Raw genomic sequence first — 16,751 nt, 5'->3', positions numbered from 1 at the left:
CCCTGTATATAGCCTCCACATTGACTCTGTACCGTAATACCCTGTATATAGCCTCCACATTGACTCTGTACCGTAATACCCTGTATATAGCCTCCACATTGACTCGGTACCGTAATACCCTGTATATAGCCTCCACATGGACTCTGTACCGGTACCCCCTGTATATAGCTCCACATTGACTCTGTACCGTAATACCCTGTATATAGCCTCCACATGGACTCTGTACCGTAATACCCTGTATATAGCCTCCACATTGTCTCTGTACCGGTACCCCCTGTATATAGCCTCCACCCTGACTCTGTACCGGTACCCCCTGTATATAGCCTCCACATTGACTCTGTACCAGTACCCCCTGTATATAGCCTCCACATTGACTCTGTACCGTAATACCCTGTATATAGCCTCCACATTGACTCTGTACCGTAATACCATGTATATAGCCTCCACATTGACTCTGTACCGTAATACCCTGTATATAGCCTCCACATTGACTCTGTACCGTAATACCCTGTATATAGCCTCCACATTGACTCTGTACCGGTTACCCTGTATATAGCCTCCACATTGACTCTGTACCGTAATACCCTGTATATAGCCTCCACATTGACTCTGTACCGGTTACCCTGTATATAGCCTCCACATTGACTCTGTACCGTAATACCCTGTATATAGCTCCACTATTGTTATTTACTGATCTTGAATTATATGTATTATTTTGTATTCCTTATCTTACTTTTCTTAAAACTGCATTATTGATTAAGGGCTTGTAAGTAAGCATTTCACTGTAAGGTGTTGTTGTTGTTATTGTTGTTGTTGTTGTTGTTGTTGTTTTATTCGGCGCATGTGATAAATAGGGGAAGGGGAAAAGTGACTATGCTTAGATCATAAGCATCAAGTTAAACACTATTATTACACACAGAATAGGTCCATGCTACTTATTATGTGACTTGTTAATTACTGAAATGTTTTACTCCTGAAGTTGATTGGGCCATGACAAAGGGGTTGAATACCTATTGCCTCCAAAACATTTCAGCTTTTCAATTTTAATGAATTTGTTTAAAAAAAATATATATTTTTTAAAATCTAAAGCATAATTCTACTTTGGCATTATGAGGTGAGACAAAATCTCAATTTATTGCATTTTAAATTCAGGCTGTAACACAAACAAAATGGGGTAAAGTGTGAGTACGTTCTGCCATTGAAATGAAAAAGTAATTGACTACATAATAACCTTAACCAGAGGAGAGTAGTAGTTTCAGCTCTGTGAACTAGCGACCTTAATCAATAGTCTAATTAGCTGCTCTGCATAATGGATGAGCAGGGCCTACTGTGATACAACGTGGGGTTTTCGTGGTGCTATTCATAAATTTTGACAGTTAACATGTCTCTGAAAATGGTTCTTGACACCATTTGTAAAAAAAAAAAAATCATATCCCATTAAAATGGACTACGATCTGAAAATCATCAATCAAATGCCTCTCCCTGGAAACATTGATCTGAGTTGCCCCCAATGTGGCTGTGTAGAAGATGAATTAAAGACCCAAAAGAATAACTGGCTGAAGCAGGCAGATATACAGTACATCACACTCTTGTAGAGAAAGAGATAGATATGAAGGGGTCATGAACTTTTGGAGAGCAGGGTTTGGGGTCAGAACCAGTTAACTGAATTGACCCCAACCCTGGTGGGGTGAGGTGAGCAGAAGGGGGGAGGGGGGGGGGGGGGGGGGGAGCAGTAGAGGTTCTCACCTGGAACATAACTTTGTACTGTTGCTCCGGCCGGTTCACCACACACATGTTACACCCCATCCTGACTTTGGTCCCGACTCTGGTCCTGGATCTGGTCCCGACTGCGGTACTGGATCTGTTTTTGGCTCTGGTCCTGGATCTGGTCCTGACTCCGGTCCTGGATCTGGTCCTGACTCCGGTTCTGGATCTGGTCCCGACTGCGGTACTGGATCTGTTTTTGGCTCTGGTCCTGGATCTGGTCCTGACTCCGGTCCTGGATCTGGTCCTGACTCCGGTTCTGGATCTGGTCCCGACTCTGGTCCTGGATCTGGTCCTGACTCCGGTTCTGGATCTGGTCCTGGATATGGTCCTGGGTCTGGTTCTGACTATAGTCCTGAATCTGGTTCTGACTCTAGTCCTGGGTCTGGTTCTGACTCTGGTTCTGACTCTAGTCCTGGATCTGGTCCTGACTCCGGTTCTGGATCTGGTCCTGGATATGGTCCTGACTCTGGATCTGGTCCTGACTCTGGTCCCGACTCCGGTCCTGAATCTTGTCCTCCTAGCTCTGATGTTTTCGGGTCTCAATCACCGTGTTGTGTGTCCTCTGCACAGACTCCGTAGGTTAGTTTTTTTTATGTGATGAGGATACCCTAGATCCACTGTGGTAAAGTCGTGTGGCCAGCACAGAGCTGACTCGACTGTCCTCAAGCCTCAGACACTGTGTCCTCTTTAGTTCAATGACGCTTCAGTGATGAGGATCTCTCTCAGAGATGGGAAATGGTGAGACAATCATGTCCATCACCTATTCATTTGTGGATATTTCAAAAGAATCCCTCCTCAAAGAAAGACATGTTTAGCAAAGTACCAATGAAGCTAACTACATGTGTTTCTATTTCTCTCAGCTTTTCGTTCAGCTTCTGAGATTTTAGTTCAGCTTCTGAGATTTTCGTTCAGCTTCTGAGCTTTTCGTTCAGCTTCTGAGCTTTTCGTTCAGCCTCTGAGATTTTCGTTCAGCCTCTGAGCTTTTCGTTCAGCCTCTGAGCTTTTCGTTCAGCCTCTGAGATTTTCGTTCAGCCTCTGAGCTTTTCGTTCAGCCTCTGAGATTTTCATTCAGCCTCTGAGCTTTTCGTTCAGCCTCTGAGATTTTCATTCAGCCTCTGAGCTTTTCGTTCAGCCTCTGAGCTTTTCGTTCAGCCTCTGAGATTTTCGTTCAGCCTCTGAGATTTTCGTTCAACCTCTGAGATTTTCATTCAGCCTCTGAGCTTTTCCTTCAGCCTCTGAGCTTTTCGTTCAGCCTCTGAGATTTTCATTCAGCCTCTGAGCTTTTCATTCAGCCTCTGAGATTTTCATTCAGCCTCTGAGCTTTTCGTTCAGCCTCTGGGATTTTCAAGGCAAAAAACAAGAACTTGCCAACTTCCACACGTGTTCATGTGTATTTGAGTTTAGGCATGAGAAGAGATTTTATTTTGGTGTAAAATGTTGCTAAATAAAATGTACGGATTGAGATGGGAGAAAAGAGGAATGAAAATGCTTGTGTTTTATTTGATCATATATTCTACTGTAACAGATCACAAAAGCAAAATACATTAAATCTCACTGTTCTCCTCAGGGAATATTTTTTCAATTTATAACAATAACATTTTCCATTTCTTATATATTTCTCTGGCTCTGGGTAGTAAAACAAAGCACAGAAGAAACTATAGTGTACCCATATGTATAGATAATTAAGTAGCGACTACTTTGCATTCACTTCCAGAGAGATAGCTGCTCCTCCTGGTGAATTTCCTCAACGACGAGCCTCCATCATCAAAGCTGAAAGCAGAAGGCTTCTCCCCAGAGAGGGAATAGCACTCTGTGAACATTACCCAACCCACTGTATCTCCCCTGGGGAGAGTCATTATTATCTCACTCCTACTCACTGCCACTACCCACTGTTAACGCTCTGTCTGTCTGTCAGTCTGTCTGTCTGTCTGTCTGTCTGTCTGTCTGTCTGTCTGTCTGTCTGTCTGTCTGTCTGTCTGTCTGTCTGTCGTGTGGTTACGAGGAAGAGAACAGACCTATGATGTATTCTGGTCTTTATTACCTTACTATCAAGGCCTTACAACTTCTATCTCATTCTTCTGTTCCTCTTATGGACGTTTTAATAGTGTATATATATATATATATATATATATATATATTCTGGACCTGTGTGGATGTAAACAACGCAAATGGAACATGTAGAACGTCACATAAATGAAATATTGTGTTGACAGTCAGGTATCCCTGATGTGTCAGAGGTCAAATGGTGGATGCTTTACCCGTTGGCGCACTCCACTGTCCCTCCGTCTCCTTTCATTGTGTCTTAAAGGCTCAAGCCTGACGGGCTGTTAGTGATCTACTGTTTCTTCAGGAACTGTCAGAGTGTCATTGTGTTTTCTCTGTATTTCTTTTTAGTATACTACAACAACAAAAAACAGCCATCGTTTGTCGAGATATTTCGTCCTATTCCTTTATGTATGTGCTGAATCTTCAAATCTGACCAGTGTGAACACATCTCTTACCTAGCCTTTAATATAAGGATTCATGGCTAACTTGTACAGCCCCAGTAACACTTACAGAATATGTTACTAAATTAAAGATGGGGATGATGAAAGAGAGGACGGAAAATAAACGCATGAGGCAACAAACAAAAAAGTTCATTACCACACTGAAACCATCAGATGAATTAGCTAGATGTGTAGGAATCCATATCTCCTGTCTCTTCCTCTTCAGTCAATACGAAAGGTTGATGAAAACTTCACCTTAGAAAAGGGGTTGTAGTCACGATGAGGGGACAGAGTGAGACCGATTCCCCTTTCCTGTTTTCTCTTCTTGATGTCTGGAAGGTTAATCCTCCGGCGAAGTCTGACTCCGAGGATCCTGCTAGGCAACGCTGTAGTTCCCCACATCCATACAGACACACCAGCTGAATCACTGAATCCCTCTACCAGCTGAATCACTGAATCCCTCTACCAGCTGAATCACTGAATCCATCTACCAGCTGAATCACTGAATCCCTCTACCAGCTGAATCACTGAATCCATCTACCAGCTGAATCACTGAATATGTCTACCAGCTGAATCACTGAATCCCTCTACCAGCCGAATCACTGAATCCATCTACCAGCTGAATCACTGAATACATCTACCAGCTGAATCACTGAATCCATCTACCAGCTGAATCACTGAATATGTCTACCAGCTGAATCACTGAATCCCTCTACCAGCTGAATCACTGAATCCATCTACCAGCTGAATCACTGAATACATCTACCAGCTGAATCACTGAATCCATCTACCAGCTGAATCACTGAATCCCTCTACCAGCTGAATCACTGAATCCATCTACCAGCTGAATCACTGAATACATCTACCAGCTGAATCACTGAATACATCTACCAGCTGAATCACTGAATACATCTACCAGCTGAATCACTGAATACATCTACCAGCTGAATCACTGAATCCATCTACCAGCCAGGACTGTGATTCACTGAGTCCTACCAGGGCACAGACACTGTAGTCCACCGTAGTCCAAAAAGCAGTCAAGAGTAGCCTTTTCTTTCAGGTTTGTCACAGATGTTTCTCTTGGCTGTGTGCTGCTATAAACGTGCTCCTTCTCTGGTCCTGAATGGCTGGCTGATACAGATGTCTCTAGCTGTGTTGTAGCTCACTGCTCCTTCTCTGGTCCTGCGCCACTGTTTCTCAATACAAAGGCTGTGAAGCTGGAGCTGTGGCTTGTGCTGTGAAGCTGGCGCTGTGAAGCTGGCGCTGTGAAGCTGGAGCTGTGGCTGCAGCAGTAGAGGTGTTCTCGTGTTCCTCCTCCTCTTTCCTTCAGTGTATTAAAACTGTAGCTCATCCTGTTCTGCTCTGCTCTGTTCTGGTCTGCTCTCGTCTATTCTGTTCTGGTCTCATCTATTCTGTTCTGCTCTCGTCTATTCTGTTCTGGTCTTCTCTATTCTGCTCTGCTCTGCTCCACAGCTGCAGGCTGAGATACTGTAGTACGCAGGCAAAGCAGCGCAGCAGCGGAAGCCAAAATCCAGCAGCCACAATACATTTTCCCTCCAGTCTGCTCCCTCCCTCCCTCCCTCCCTCCCTCCCTCCCTCCCTCCCACGTTTTCTTTCACCATGTCCTCATTTGCAGCTCCGTTCTGCCTCCTCCCCTATCCTGCATACTCTCTGTCTCTCTCCGTTCTGCCTCCTCCCCTATCCTGCATACTCTCTGTCTCTCTCCGTTCTGCCTCCTCCCCTATCCTGCATACTCTCTCCCTCTCTCCGTTCTGCCTCCACCCCTATCCTGCATACTCTCTGTCTCTCTCTGTTCTGCCTCCTCCCCTGTACTGCATACTCTCTGTCTCTCTCCGTTCTGCCTCCTCCCGTATCCTGCATACTCTCTGTCTCTCTCTGTTCTGCCTCCTCCCCTGTACTGCATACTCTCTGTCTCTCTCCGTTCTGCCTCCTCCCCTATCCTGCATACTCTCTGTCTCTCTCCGTTCTGCCTCCTCCCGTATCCTGCATACTCTCTCCCTCTCTCCGTTCTGCCTCTTCCCCTATCCTGCATACTCTCTGTCTCTCTCCGTTCTGCCTCCTCCCCTGTACTGCATACTCTCTGTCTCTCTCCGTTCTGCCTACTCCCCTATCCTGCATACTCTCTGTCTCTCTCCCTCTCTCCGTTCTGCCTCCTCCCGTGTACTGCATACTCTCTGTCTCTCTCTGTTCTGCCTCCTCCCCTGTACTGCATACTCTCTGTCTCTCTCCGTTCTGCCTCCTCCTTTATCCTGCATACTCTCTGTCTCTCTCCCTCTCTCCGTTCTGCCTCCTCCCGTGTACTGCATACTCTCTGTCTCTCTCTGTTCTGCCTCCTCCCCTGTACTGCATACTCTCTGTCTCTCTCCGTTCTGCCTCCTCCTTTATCCTGCATACTCTCTGTCTCTCTCCGTTCTGCCTCCTCCTTTATCCTGCATACTCTCTGTCTCTCTCCGTTCTGCCTCCTCCCGTATCCTGCATACTCTCTGTCTCTCTCTGTTCTGCCTCCTCCCCTGTACTGCATACTCTCTGTCTCTCTCCGTTCTGCCTCCTCCCCTATCCTGCATACTCTCTGTCTCTCTCCGTTCTGCCTCCTCCCGTATCCTGCATACTCTCTCCCTCTCTCCGTTCTGCCTCTTCCCCTATCCTGCATACTCTCTGTCTCTCTCCGTTCTGCCTCCTCCCCTGTACTGCATACTCTCTGTCTCTCTCCGTTCTGCCTACTCCCCTATCCTGCATACTCTCTGTCTCTCTCCCTCTCTCCGTTCTGCCTCCTCCCGTGTACTGCATACTCTCTGTCTCTCTCTGTTCTGCCTCCTCCCCTGTACTGCATACTCTCTGTCTCTCTCCGTTCTGCCTCCTCCTTTATCCTGCATACTCTCTGTCTCTCTCCCTCTCTCCGTTCTGCCTCCTCCCGTGTACTGCATACTCTCTGTCTCTCTCTGTTCTGCCTCCTCCCCTGTACTGCATACTCTCTGTCTCTCTCCGTTCTGCCTCCTCCTTTATCCTGCATACTCTCTGTCTCTCTCCGTTCTGCCTCCTCCTTTATCCTGCATACTCTCTGTCTCTCTCCGTTCTGCCTCCTCCTTTATCCTACATACTCTCTCCCTCTCTCCGTTCTGCCTCCTCCCGTGTACTGCATACTCTCTGTCTCTCTCCCTCTCTCCGTTCTGCCTCCTCCCCTGTACTGCATACTCTCTGTCTCTCTCCTTTCTGTCTCCTCCCCTGTCCTGCATACTCTCCCTGTATCTCTGGTGAACAACTGTTCTGCATCACATGTTTGTGTCAGACTAACACAGATTAAGTGGTTTGTTTTTGGAGGAGAGCATTAAACAGTTTGGACAGACAGAGGGAGGGAGGGAGGGAGGGAGGGAGGGAGGGAGGGAGGGAGGGAGGGAGGGAGGGAGGGAGGGAGGGAGGGAGGGAGGGAGGGAGGGAGGGAGGGAGGGAGGGAGAAAAGCAGCAGAACGAATACCAAATCAAATCCCACTATCTGAGCCATGTAACAACAGTTTAATAACAGATGGCGTAAAGAAGAGCCAGACAGAGCACAGCATAGTACATCATGTTGATAATCTCATAGAAAAACCAGACAGAGCACAGCATTACACATCATGTTGATAATCTCATAGAAAAACCCGACAGAGCACAGCATAACACACAATGTTGATAATCTCATAGAAAAGCCAGACAGAGCACAGCATTACACATCATGTGATAATCTCATAGAAAAACCCGACAGGGCACAGCATAACACACAATGTTGATAATCTCATAGAAAAACCAGACAGAGCACAGCATAACACACAATGTTGATAAGCTCATAGAAACAGTAATTACATATGCAGTGTTTTGCATTCATTACACTATTATTAACCCATTCCTCTGAGTAATGTGAACCAGCACCCAGAGTGGGGTCTCTGCATCCAGCACCCAGAGTGGGATCTCTGCAACCAGCACCCAGAGTGGGGTCTCTGCAACCAGCACCCAGAGTGGGGTCTCTGCAATCAGCAACCAATGTGGTGTCCTTTCAGAGTGGGGTCTCTGCAACCAGCACCCAGAGTGGGGTCTCTGCATCCAGCACCCAGAGTGGGGTCTCTCCAACCAGCACCCAGAGTGGGGTCTCTGCATCCAGCACCCAGAGTGGTGTCTCTGCATCCAGCACCCAGAGTGGGGTCTCTGCAACCAACACCCAGAGTGGGGTCTCTGCAACCAGCACCCAGTGTGGGGTCTCTGCATCCAGCACCCTGAGTGGGGTCTCTGCAACCAGCAACCAATGTGGTGTCCTTTCAGAGTGGGGTCTCTGCAACCAGCACCCAGAGTGGGGTCTCTGCATCCAGCACCCAGAGTGGGGTCTCTCCAACCAGCACCCAGAGTGGGGTCTCTGCAACCAGCACCCAGAGTGGGGTCTCTGCATCCAGCACCCAGAGTGGTGTCTCTGCATCCAGCACCCAGAGTGGGGTCACTGCAACCAGCACCCAGAGTGGGGTCTCTGCAACCAGCAGCCAGTGTGGGGTCTCTGCATCCAGCACCCAGAGTGGGGTCTCTGCATCCAGCACCCAGAATGGGATCTCTGCAACCAGCACCCAAAGTGGGGTCTCTGTAACCAGCAACCAATGTGGTGTCCTTTCAGAGTGGGGTCTCTGCAACCAGCACCCAGAGTGGGGTCTCTCCAACCAGCACCCAGAGTGGGGTCTCTCCAACCAGCACCCAGAGTGGGGTCTCTCCAACCAGCACCCAGAGTGGGGTCTCTCCAACCAGCACCCAGAGTGGGGTCTCTGCATCCAGCACCCAGAGTGGGGTCTCTGCATCCAGCACCCAGAGTGGGGTCTCTGCTACCAGCACCCAGAGTGGGGTTTCTGCAACCAGTACCCAGAGTGGGGTCTCTGCAACCAGCACCCAGAGTGGGGTCTCTGCAACCAGCACCCAGAGTGGGGTCTCTCCAACCAGCAACCAATGTGTTGTCCATTCAGAGTGGGGTCTCTCCAACCAGCAACCAATGTGTTGTCCATTCAGAGTGGGGTCTCTGCAAACAGCAACCAATGTGTTGTCCATTCAGAGTGGGGTCTCTGCAACCAGCAACCAATGTGTTGTCCATTCAGAGTGGGGTCTCTACAACCAGCACCCAGAGTGGGGTCTCTGCAACCAGCACCCAGAGTGGGGTCTCTGCAACCAGTACCCAGAGTGGGGTCTCTGCAACCAGCACCCAGAGTGGGGTCTCTGCAACCAGCACCCAGAGTGAGGTCTCTCCAACCAGCAACCAATGTGTTGTCCATTCAGAGTGGGGTCTCTGCAACCAGCAACCAATGTGTTGTCCATTCAGAGTGGGATCTCTGCAACCAGCAACCAATGTGTTGTCCACCCAGAGTGGGGTCTCTGCAACCAGCAACCAATGTGTTGTCCATTCAGAGTGGGATCTCTGCAACCAGTACCCAGAGTGGGGTCTCTGCAACCAGCACCCAGAGTGGGGTCTCTGCAACCAGAAACCAATGTGTTGTCCATTCAGAGTGGGGTCTCTGCAACCAGCAACCAATGTGTTGTTCATTCACAGTGGGGTCTCTGCAGGTATAGGATTCATATCCAAGTGCTTAAACAAAACTGTATAAGGGTGCTGTCCACAAGAACACAAGTATTACTAATGAATGAAAGCATGGACATGAGGATACACAATATATATATACAGTTGTCTGAAGTTTACATACACTTGAGCCAAATTGTAACGGCCGTTGGAAGGAGAGGATCAAGGTGCAGCGTGGTAAGTGTTCATATTGATTTGTTGAACTGAACACTAAATACCAAAATAACAAGAGAATAAATGAAACCCGAAACAGTCCCGTAAGGTGCAAACACTGATACGGAAAACAACTACCCACAAAAAACCCTGTGGGGAAAAGCTACCTAAGTATGGTTCTCAATCAGAGACAACGATAGACAGCTGTCCCTGATTGAGAACCATACCCGGCCAAAACATAGAAATACAAAACATAGAAAAAGAACATAGAATGCCCACCCAAATCACACCCTGACCAACCCAAAAATAGAGTATCAAAAGCTCTCTACGGTCAGGGCGTGACACAAATACATTTAAACTCAGTTTTTCACAATTCCTGATATTTAATCGTAGTAAAGATTCCCTGTCTTAGGTCAGTTAGGAACACCACTTTATTTTAAGAATGTGAAATGTCAGAATAATAGTAGAGAGAATTATTTATTTCAGCTTAAATTTCTTTCATCACATTCCCAGTGGGTCAGATGATTACATACACTCAATTAGTATTTGGTAACATTGCCTTACAATTGTTTAACTTGGGTCAAACAGTTTGGGTAGCCTTCCACAAGCTTCCCACAATACGTTGGGTGAATTTTGGCCCATTCCTCCTGACAGAGCTGGTGTAACTGAGTCAGGTTTGTAGGCCTCCTTCCTCGCACATGTTTTTTTCAGTTCTGCCCACAAATTGTCTATGTGATTGAGGTCAGGGCTTTGTGATGGCCACTCCAATACCGTGACTTTGTTGTCCTTAAGCCATTTTGCCACAACTTTGGAAGTGTGCTTGGGGTCATTGTCCATTTGGAAGACACTTTTGCGACCAAGCTTTAACTTCCTGACTGATGTCTTGCGATGTTGCTTCAATATATCCACATATTTTCCCATCCTCATGATGCCATCTATTTTGTGAAGTGCACCAATCCCTCCTGCAGCAAAGCACCCCCACAACATGATGCTGCCACCTCCGTGCTTCAAGGTTGGGATGGTGTTCTTCGGCTTGTAAGCCCCTCCTTTTTCCTCCAAACATAACGATGGTCATTATGGCCAAACAGTTCTATTTTTGTTTCATCAGAGCAGAGGACATTTCTCCAAAAAGTACGATCTTTGTCCCCATGTGCAGTTGCAAACCGTAGTCTGGCTTTTTATGGAGGTTTTGGAGCAGTGGCTTCTTCCTTTCTGAGCGGCCTTTCAGGTTATGTCGATATCGGACTTGTTTTACTGTGGATATAGATACTTTTGTACCTGTTTCCTTCAGCATCTTCACAAGGTCCTTTGCTGTTGTTCGGGGATTGATTTGCACTTTTCATACCAAAGTACGTTCATCTCTAGGCGACAGAACGTGTCTCCTTCCTGAGCGGTATGACGGCTGCATGGTCCCATGGTGTTTATACTTGCGTACTATTGTTTGTACAGATGAACGTGGTACCTTCAGGAGTTTGGAAATTGCTCCCAAGGATGAACCAGACTTGTGGAGGTCTACCATTTATTTTCTGAGGTCTTGGCTGATTTCTTTTGATTTGCCCATGATGTCAAGCAAAGAGGCACTGAGTTTGAAGGTAGGCCTTGAAATACATCCACAGGTATTCCTGCCAATTGACTCAAATGATGTCAATTAGTCCATCAGAATCTTCTAAAGCAATGCATCATTTTCTGGAATTTTCCAAGCTGTTTAAATGCAGTCAACTTAATGTATGTAAACTTTTGACCTACTGGAATTGTGATACAGTGAATTATAAGTGAAATAATCTGTCTGTAAACAATTGCTGGAATTTTTTTTTGTGTCATGCACAAAGTAGATGTCCTAACCGACTTGCCAAAACTGTAGTTTGTTAATTAACAAGAAATGTGTGGAGTGGTTGAAAAACGAGTTTCAATGACTCCAACCTAAGTGTATGTAAACTTCTGACTTCAACTGTATATCTAATGTGATTACGACAATACACTCCCTGTCAAATGTTTTATAACAGCTACTAATTCAATGGTTTTTCTACATTGTAGAATAATAGTGAAGACCTCAAAACAATGAAGTAACACATATGGAATCATGTAGAAACCAAAAAAGTATTAAACAAATCAAAATATATTTTATATTTGAGATTCTTCAAAGTAGCCACCCTCTGCCTTGATGACAGCTTTTAACACTCTTGGCATCTCTTAACCAGCTTCACCTGGAATGCTTTTACAAGTCTTGAAGGAGTTCTCACATATGCTGAGCACTTGTTTGCTGTTTTTCCTTCACTCTGCGGTCCAACTCATCCCAAACCATCTCAATTTGGTTGAGGTCGGGGGATTGTGGAGGCCAGGTCATCTGATGCAGCACTCCATCACTCTCCTTCTTGGTCAAACAGACCTTACACAGCCTGGAGGTGTGTTGTGTCATTGTCCTGTTGAAAAACAAATGATAGTCACACTAAGCCCAAACCAGATGTGATGGTGTATCACTGCAGAATGATGTGGTAGCCATGCTGGTTAAGTGTGCCTTGAAATCTAAATAAATCACAGACAGTGTCACCAGCAAAGCACCCCCGCACCTCCTCCATGCTTCACGGTGGGAAATACAAATGTGGAGATCATCCGTTCACCCACACCACGTCTCACAAAGACACGGTGGTTGGATGCAAAAATCTCAAATTTCATCAGACCAAAAACATATTTCCACCAGTCTATGCCCATTGCTCATGTTTCTTGGCCCAAGCAATTCTCATTATTATTATCCTTCACCGTAAGATTGGTGCCAGGTTTCCTCCAGACGTGACACTTGGTATACAGGCCAAAGAGTGCAATCTTGGTTTCATCTGACCAGAGAATCTTGTTTCTCATGGTCTGAGAGTACTTAAGGTGCCTTTTGGCAAACTCCAAGCAGGCTGTTATGTGCCTTTTACTAAGGAGTGGCTTCTGTCTGGCCACTCTACCATAAAGGCCTGATTGGTGCTGCAGAGATGGTTGTATTTACCAGTGTTTATTAAAAGTGGTTTATAACAGTGGTTTATTACCAGTGGTTATTACCAGTGGTTTATAACAGTGGTTTATTACCAGTGGTTTATAACAGTGGTTTATTACCAGTGGTTTATTACCAGTGGTTTATTACCAGTGGTTTATTACCCGTGGTTTATTATAGTGGTTAATTACAGTGGTTTATTACCAGTGGTTTATTACCAGTGGTTATTACCAGTGGTTTATTACCTGTGGTAATTTACCAGTGGTTTATTACAGGTGTTAATTACCAGTGGTTTATTACCAGTGGTTTATTACCAGTTGTTTATTACCAGTGGTTTATTACCAGTGGTTTATTACCAGTGGTTTATTACCAGTGGTTAATTACCATTGGTTTATTACCAGTGGTTTATTACCAGTGGTTAATTACAGTGGTTAATTAATAGTGGTTTATTACCAGTGGTTTATTACCAGTGGTTTATTACCAGTGGTTAATTACAGTGGTTTATTACCAGTGGTTTATTACCAGTGGTTTATTACCAGTGGTTATTACCAGTGGTTTATTACCAGTGGTTTATTACCAGTGGTTTATTACCAGTGGTTTATTACTAGTGGTTAATTACAGTGGTTTATTACCAGTGGTTTATTACCAGTGGTTAATTACAGTGGTTAATTAATAGTTGTTTATTACCAGTGGTAATTACCAGTGGTTTATTACCAGTGGTTTATTACAGTGGTTAATTACCAATGGTAATTACCAGTGGTTTATTACCAGTTGTTTATTACCAGTGGTTTATTACCAGTGGTTTATTACCAGTGGTTTATTACCAGTGGTTAATTACAGTGGTTTATTACCAGTGGTTAATTACAGTGGTTAATTAATAGTGGTTTATTACCAGTGGTTTATTAGCAGTGGTTATTACCAGTGGTTTATCACCAGTGGTTTATTATAGTGGTGTATTACCAGTGGTTTATTACCAGTGGTTTATTACCAGTGGTTTATTACCAGTGGTTTATTATAGTGGTTTATTACCAGTGGTTTATTACCAGTGGTTTATTATAGTGGTTTATTACCAGTGGTTTATTACCAGTGGTTTATTACCAGTGGTTTATTATAGTGGTTTATTACCAGTGGTTTATTATAGTGGTTTATTACCAGTGGTTTATTACCAGTGGTTTATTATAGTGGTTAATTACAGTGGTTTATTACTAGTGGTTTATTACCAGTGGTTTATTACCAGTGGTTTATTACCAGTGGTTAATTACAGTGGTTTATTACCAGTGGTTTATTACCAGTGGTTTATTACCAGTGGTTTATTACCAGTGGTTTATCAACGTACCATGTTTATTTACAGCGATTCACCAACACTTGAAAGATGGCTACAGCTGGCTATAGTCTTGTAGGATTCTGGCAACTTTCCTTAAATTCCCAGATTTTCCTGGTTAGAGATTCCCTGCGTATACACTCAGATTCCCTGCGTATACACTCAATACCCTCAGTTCTGGAAATCCTTCAACCAAGACTTCAAGGAAAACTGGGGAATATTGCGAAAGTTACTGAAATTGTGCAACCCTAATCAGATTATAATGCCCAGTGTACTTAACAGCATATTATCATAGGCATTTTGGTTCCCGCATTCACAAAGGTTTCATTTACAGTTCACATTGCATATTGGCTTAATCTAAATTTATCTTCAACAAAAATTGCAATGCCTATAGCCAGTGATTGGATTTAATCCCAGCCTACACCCTAGACACAATGGAGATACATTTCATTTTCATTTTGCAGAGTATATCTAACAGGTCATCACCACAGAATCAATAGATCACGTTGGATATTATATCTCTCCTCCTCTCTTTGCCCTCACGTGTCTCTTCTCCTCTCCTCCCTGTCCCTCCTCCTCGCTCCTCTCCTCAATTCCCCCCTCTCCTCCTCCCTTTGCCCTCTCGTGTCTCTTCTCCTCTCATCCCTGTCCCTCCTCCTCGCTCCTCTCCTCAATTCCCCCTCTCTCCTCTTCCCTTCGCCCTCTCGTTTCTTCCCCTCCCTTCCCCCTCTCTCATCTAATCTCCTCTCTTCCCTTCCCCCTCTCTCGTCTCTTTTCCTCTCCTCCCTTCCCCCTCTCTCCTCTATCTCGTCTCTTTTCCTCTCTTCCCTTCCCCCTCTCTCCTCTCCTCACCCTATATAGTCTCCTCTTTCCTCCTCCCTTCACCCTCTTGTCTCCTCCCCCTTCACCCTCTATTTTCTCCTCCCCCTTCACCCTCTTGTCTCCTCCCCCCTTCATGCTCTCTTGTCTCCTCCTCCCTTCACCCTCTCCCCCCTTCACCCTCTCTTGTCTCCTCCCCCTTCACCCTCTCTTGTCTCCTCCCCCTTCACCCTCTCTTGTCTCCTCCCCCTTCACCCTCTCTTGTCTCCTCCCCCTTTACCCCCTCTTGTCTCCTCCCCCTTCACCCTCTCTTGTCTCCTCCCCCCTTCATCCTCTCTTGTCTCCTCCCCCTTCACCCTCTCTTGTCTCCTCCCCCCTTCATCCTCTCTTGTCTCCTCCCCCCTTCATCCTCTCTTGTCTCCTCCCCCCTTCACCCTCTCTTGTCTCCTCCCACCTTCACCCTCTCTTGTCTCCTCCCACCTCTCTTGTCTCTTCCCCTTCACCCTCTCTTGTCTCCTCCCCCTTCACCCTCTCTTGTCTCCTCCCCCTTCACCCTCTCTTGTCTCCTCTCCCTTCACCCTCTTGTCTCCTCCTCCCTTCACCCTCTCTTGTCTCCTCCCCCCTTCACCCTCTTGTCTCCTCCCCCTTCACCCTCTTGTCTCCTCCCCCTTCACCCTCTTGTCTCCTCCCCCTTCATCCTCTCTTGTCTCCTCCCCCCTTCATCCTCTCTTGTCTCCTCCCCCTTCACCCTCTCTTGTCTCCTCCCCCTTCACCCTCTCTTGTCTCCTCCCCCTTCACCCTCTCTTGTCTCCTCCTCCTTCACCCTCTCTTGTCTCCTCCCCCTTCACCCTCTCTTGTCTCCTCCTCCTTCACCCTCTGTTGTGTCCTGTGTGTTATATCTCCTCTCTCCCGTCGGTCTAGAGAAGGGCAGTGAATCAAAGAAAGGATTAGTGACTGGGAGCCAAGAGAAATGTCTCTGCACGGTCTCACGCGCACACACACACACACACACACACACACACACACACACACACACACACACACACACACACACACACACATACACAATCGATGTGACGGTAGATTTGGAGGCAGCAAAAAAGCATTTAAAAGTGAGTTTTTCCCACTCGTTATTTCTCTGTAAATACCGCCTATTACGGAACAAAATTTGGCTCACCGTTTTCTTGCCGGAAAGATTGAGAGAAATGTTGCATTGTCCCGTAAGAATTCTCCAAGCAATACATATAAGATATTCCAACAATCGAATGACAGAGTAAGATTACATATCAGAAGTCCTTCTGAACATTCAGACAGGTATAATTAAAAACAATACTTTCCCTGCTATATTTTACACCAAATCATGAAGGAAAGCTAACTAATTACAGGTTAATATTACATTTTTTGTTTAAAGGAAAAAACTGAAAAATACTCATTAGAATTAGGATTACAGATCATACAGTCTCATTCAAAGTGAGAAATGCAGAATGTCCTCATTTGTAGAGCTATCTGTTCTAGGTACCCGAGCTGTGACACAAAACTGAAACCTAGCCACTCTCTCATCTCTTAGCTTCAGTAGCCAACTAGCTACATACGTTTTTAGCTAGCTAGCTAACGTTATATCCCAACAACATTGAC

At 45.7% G+C, this 16,751-nt stretch overlaps 1 protein-coding gene across 1 annotated transcript in view; it reads right to left on the bottom strand.

The window, feature by feature from the left end:
- Nucleotides 1–2,308, bottom strand: part of LOC110532851 (PDZ domain-containing protein 4-like) — a 59,164-nt gene extending 56,856 nt beyond the window's left edge. The window contains exon 1 of the mRNA XM_036989040.2: nucleotides 1,747–2,308. Within this exon, the coding sequence (XP_036844935.2) occupies nucleotides 1,747–1,806 (60 nt within the window). The 5' untranslated portion in view covers nucleotides 1,807–2,308. The remainder of the gene's footprint in view (nucleotides 1–1,746) is intronic.
- Between the last annotated feature and the right edge of the window lie 14,443 nt (nucleotides 2,309–16,751).

This window comes from Oncorhynchus mykiss, chromosome 9 (genome assembly GCF_057628025.1).
Source record: "Oncorhynchus mykiss isolate SJ-2025 chromosome 9, ASM5762802v1, whole genome shotgun sequence".
In the NCBI taxonomy this organism is placed as follows: Eukaryota; Metazoa; Chordata; class Actinopteri; order Salmoniformes; family Salmonidae; genus Oncorhynchus; species Oncorhynchus mykiss.
The sequence above is the reverse complement of the archived record's forward strand: the minus strand, read 5'-3'. Positions and strand labels throughout refer to the sequence as shown.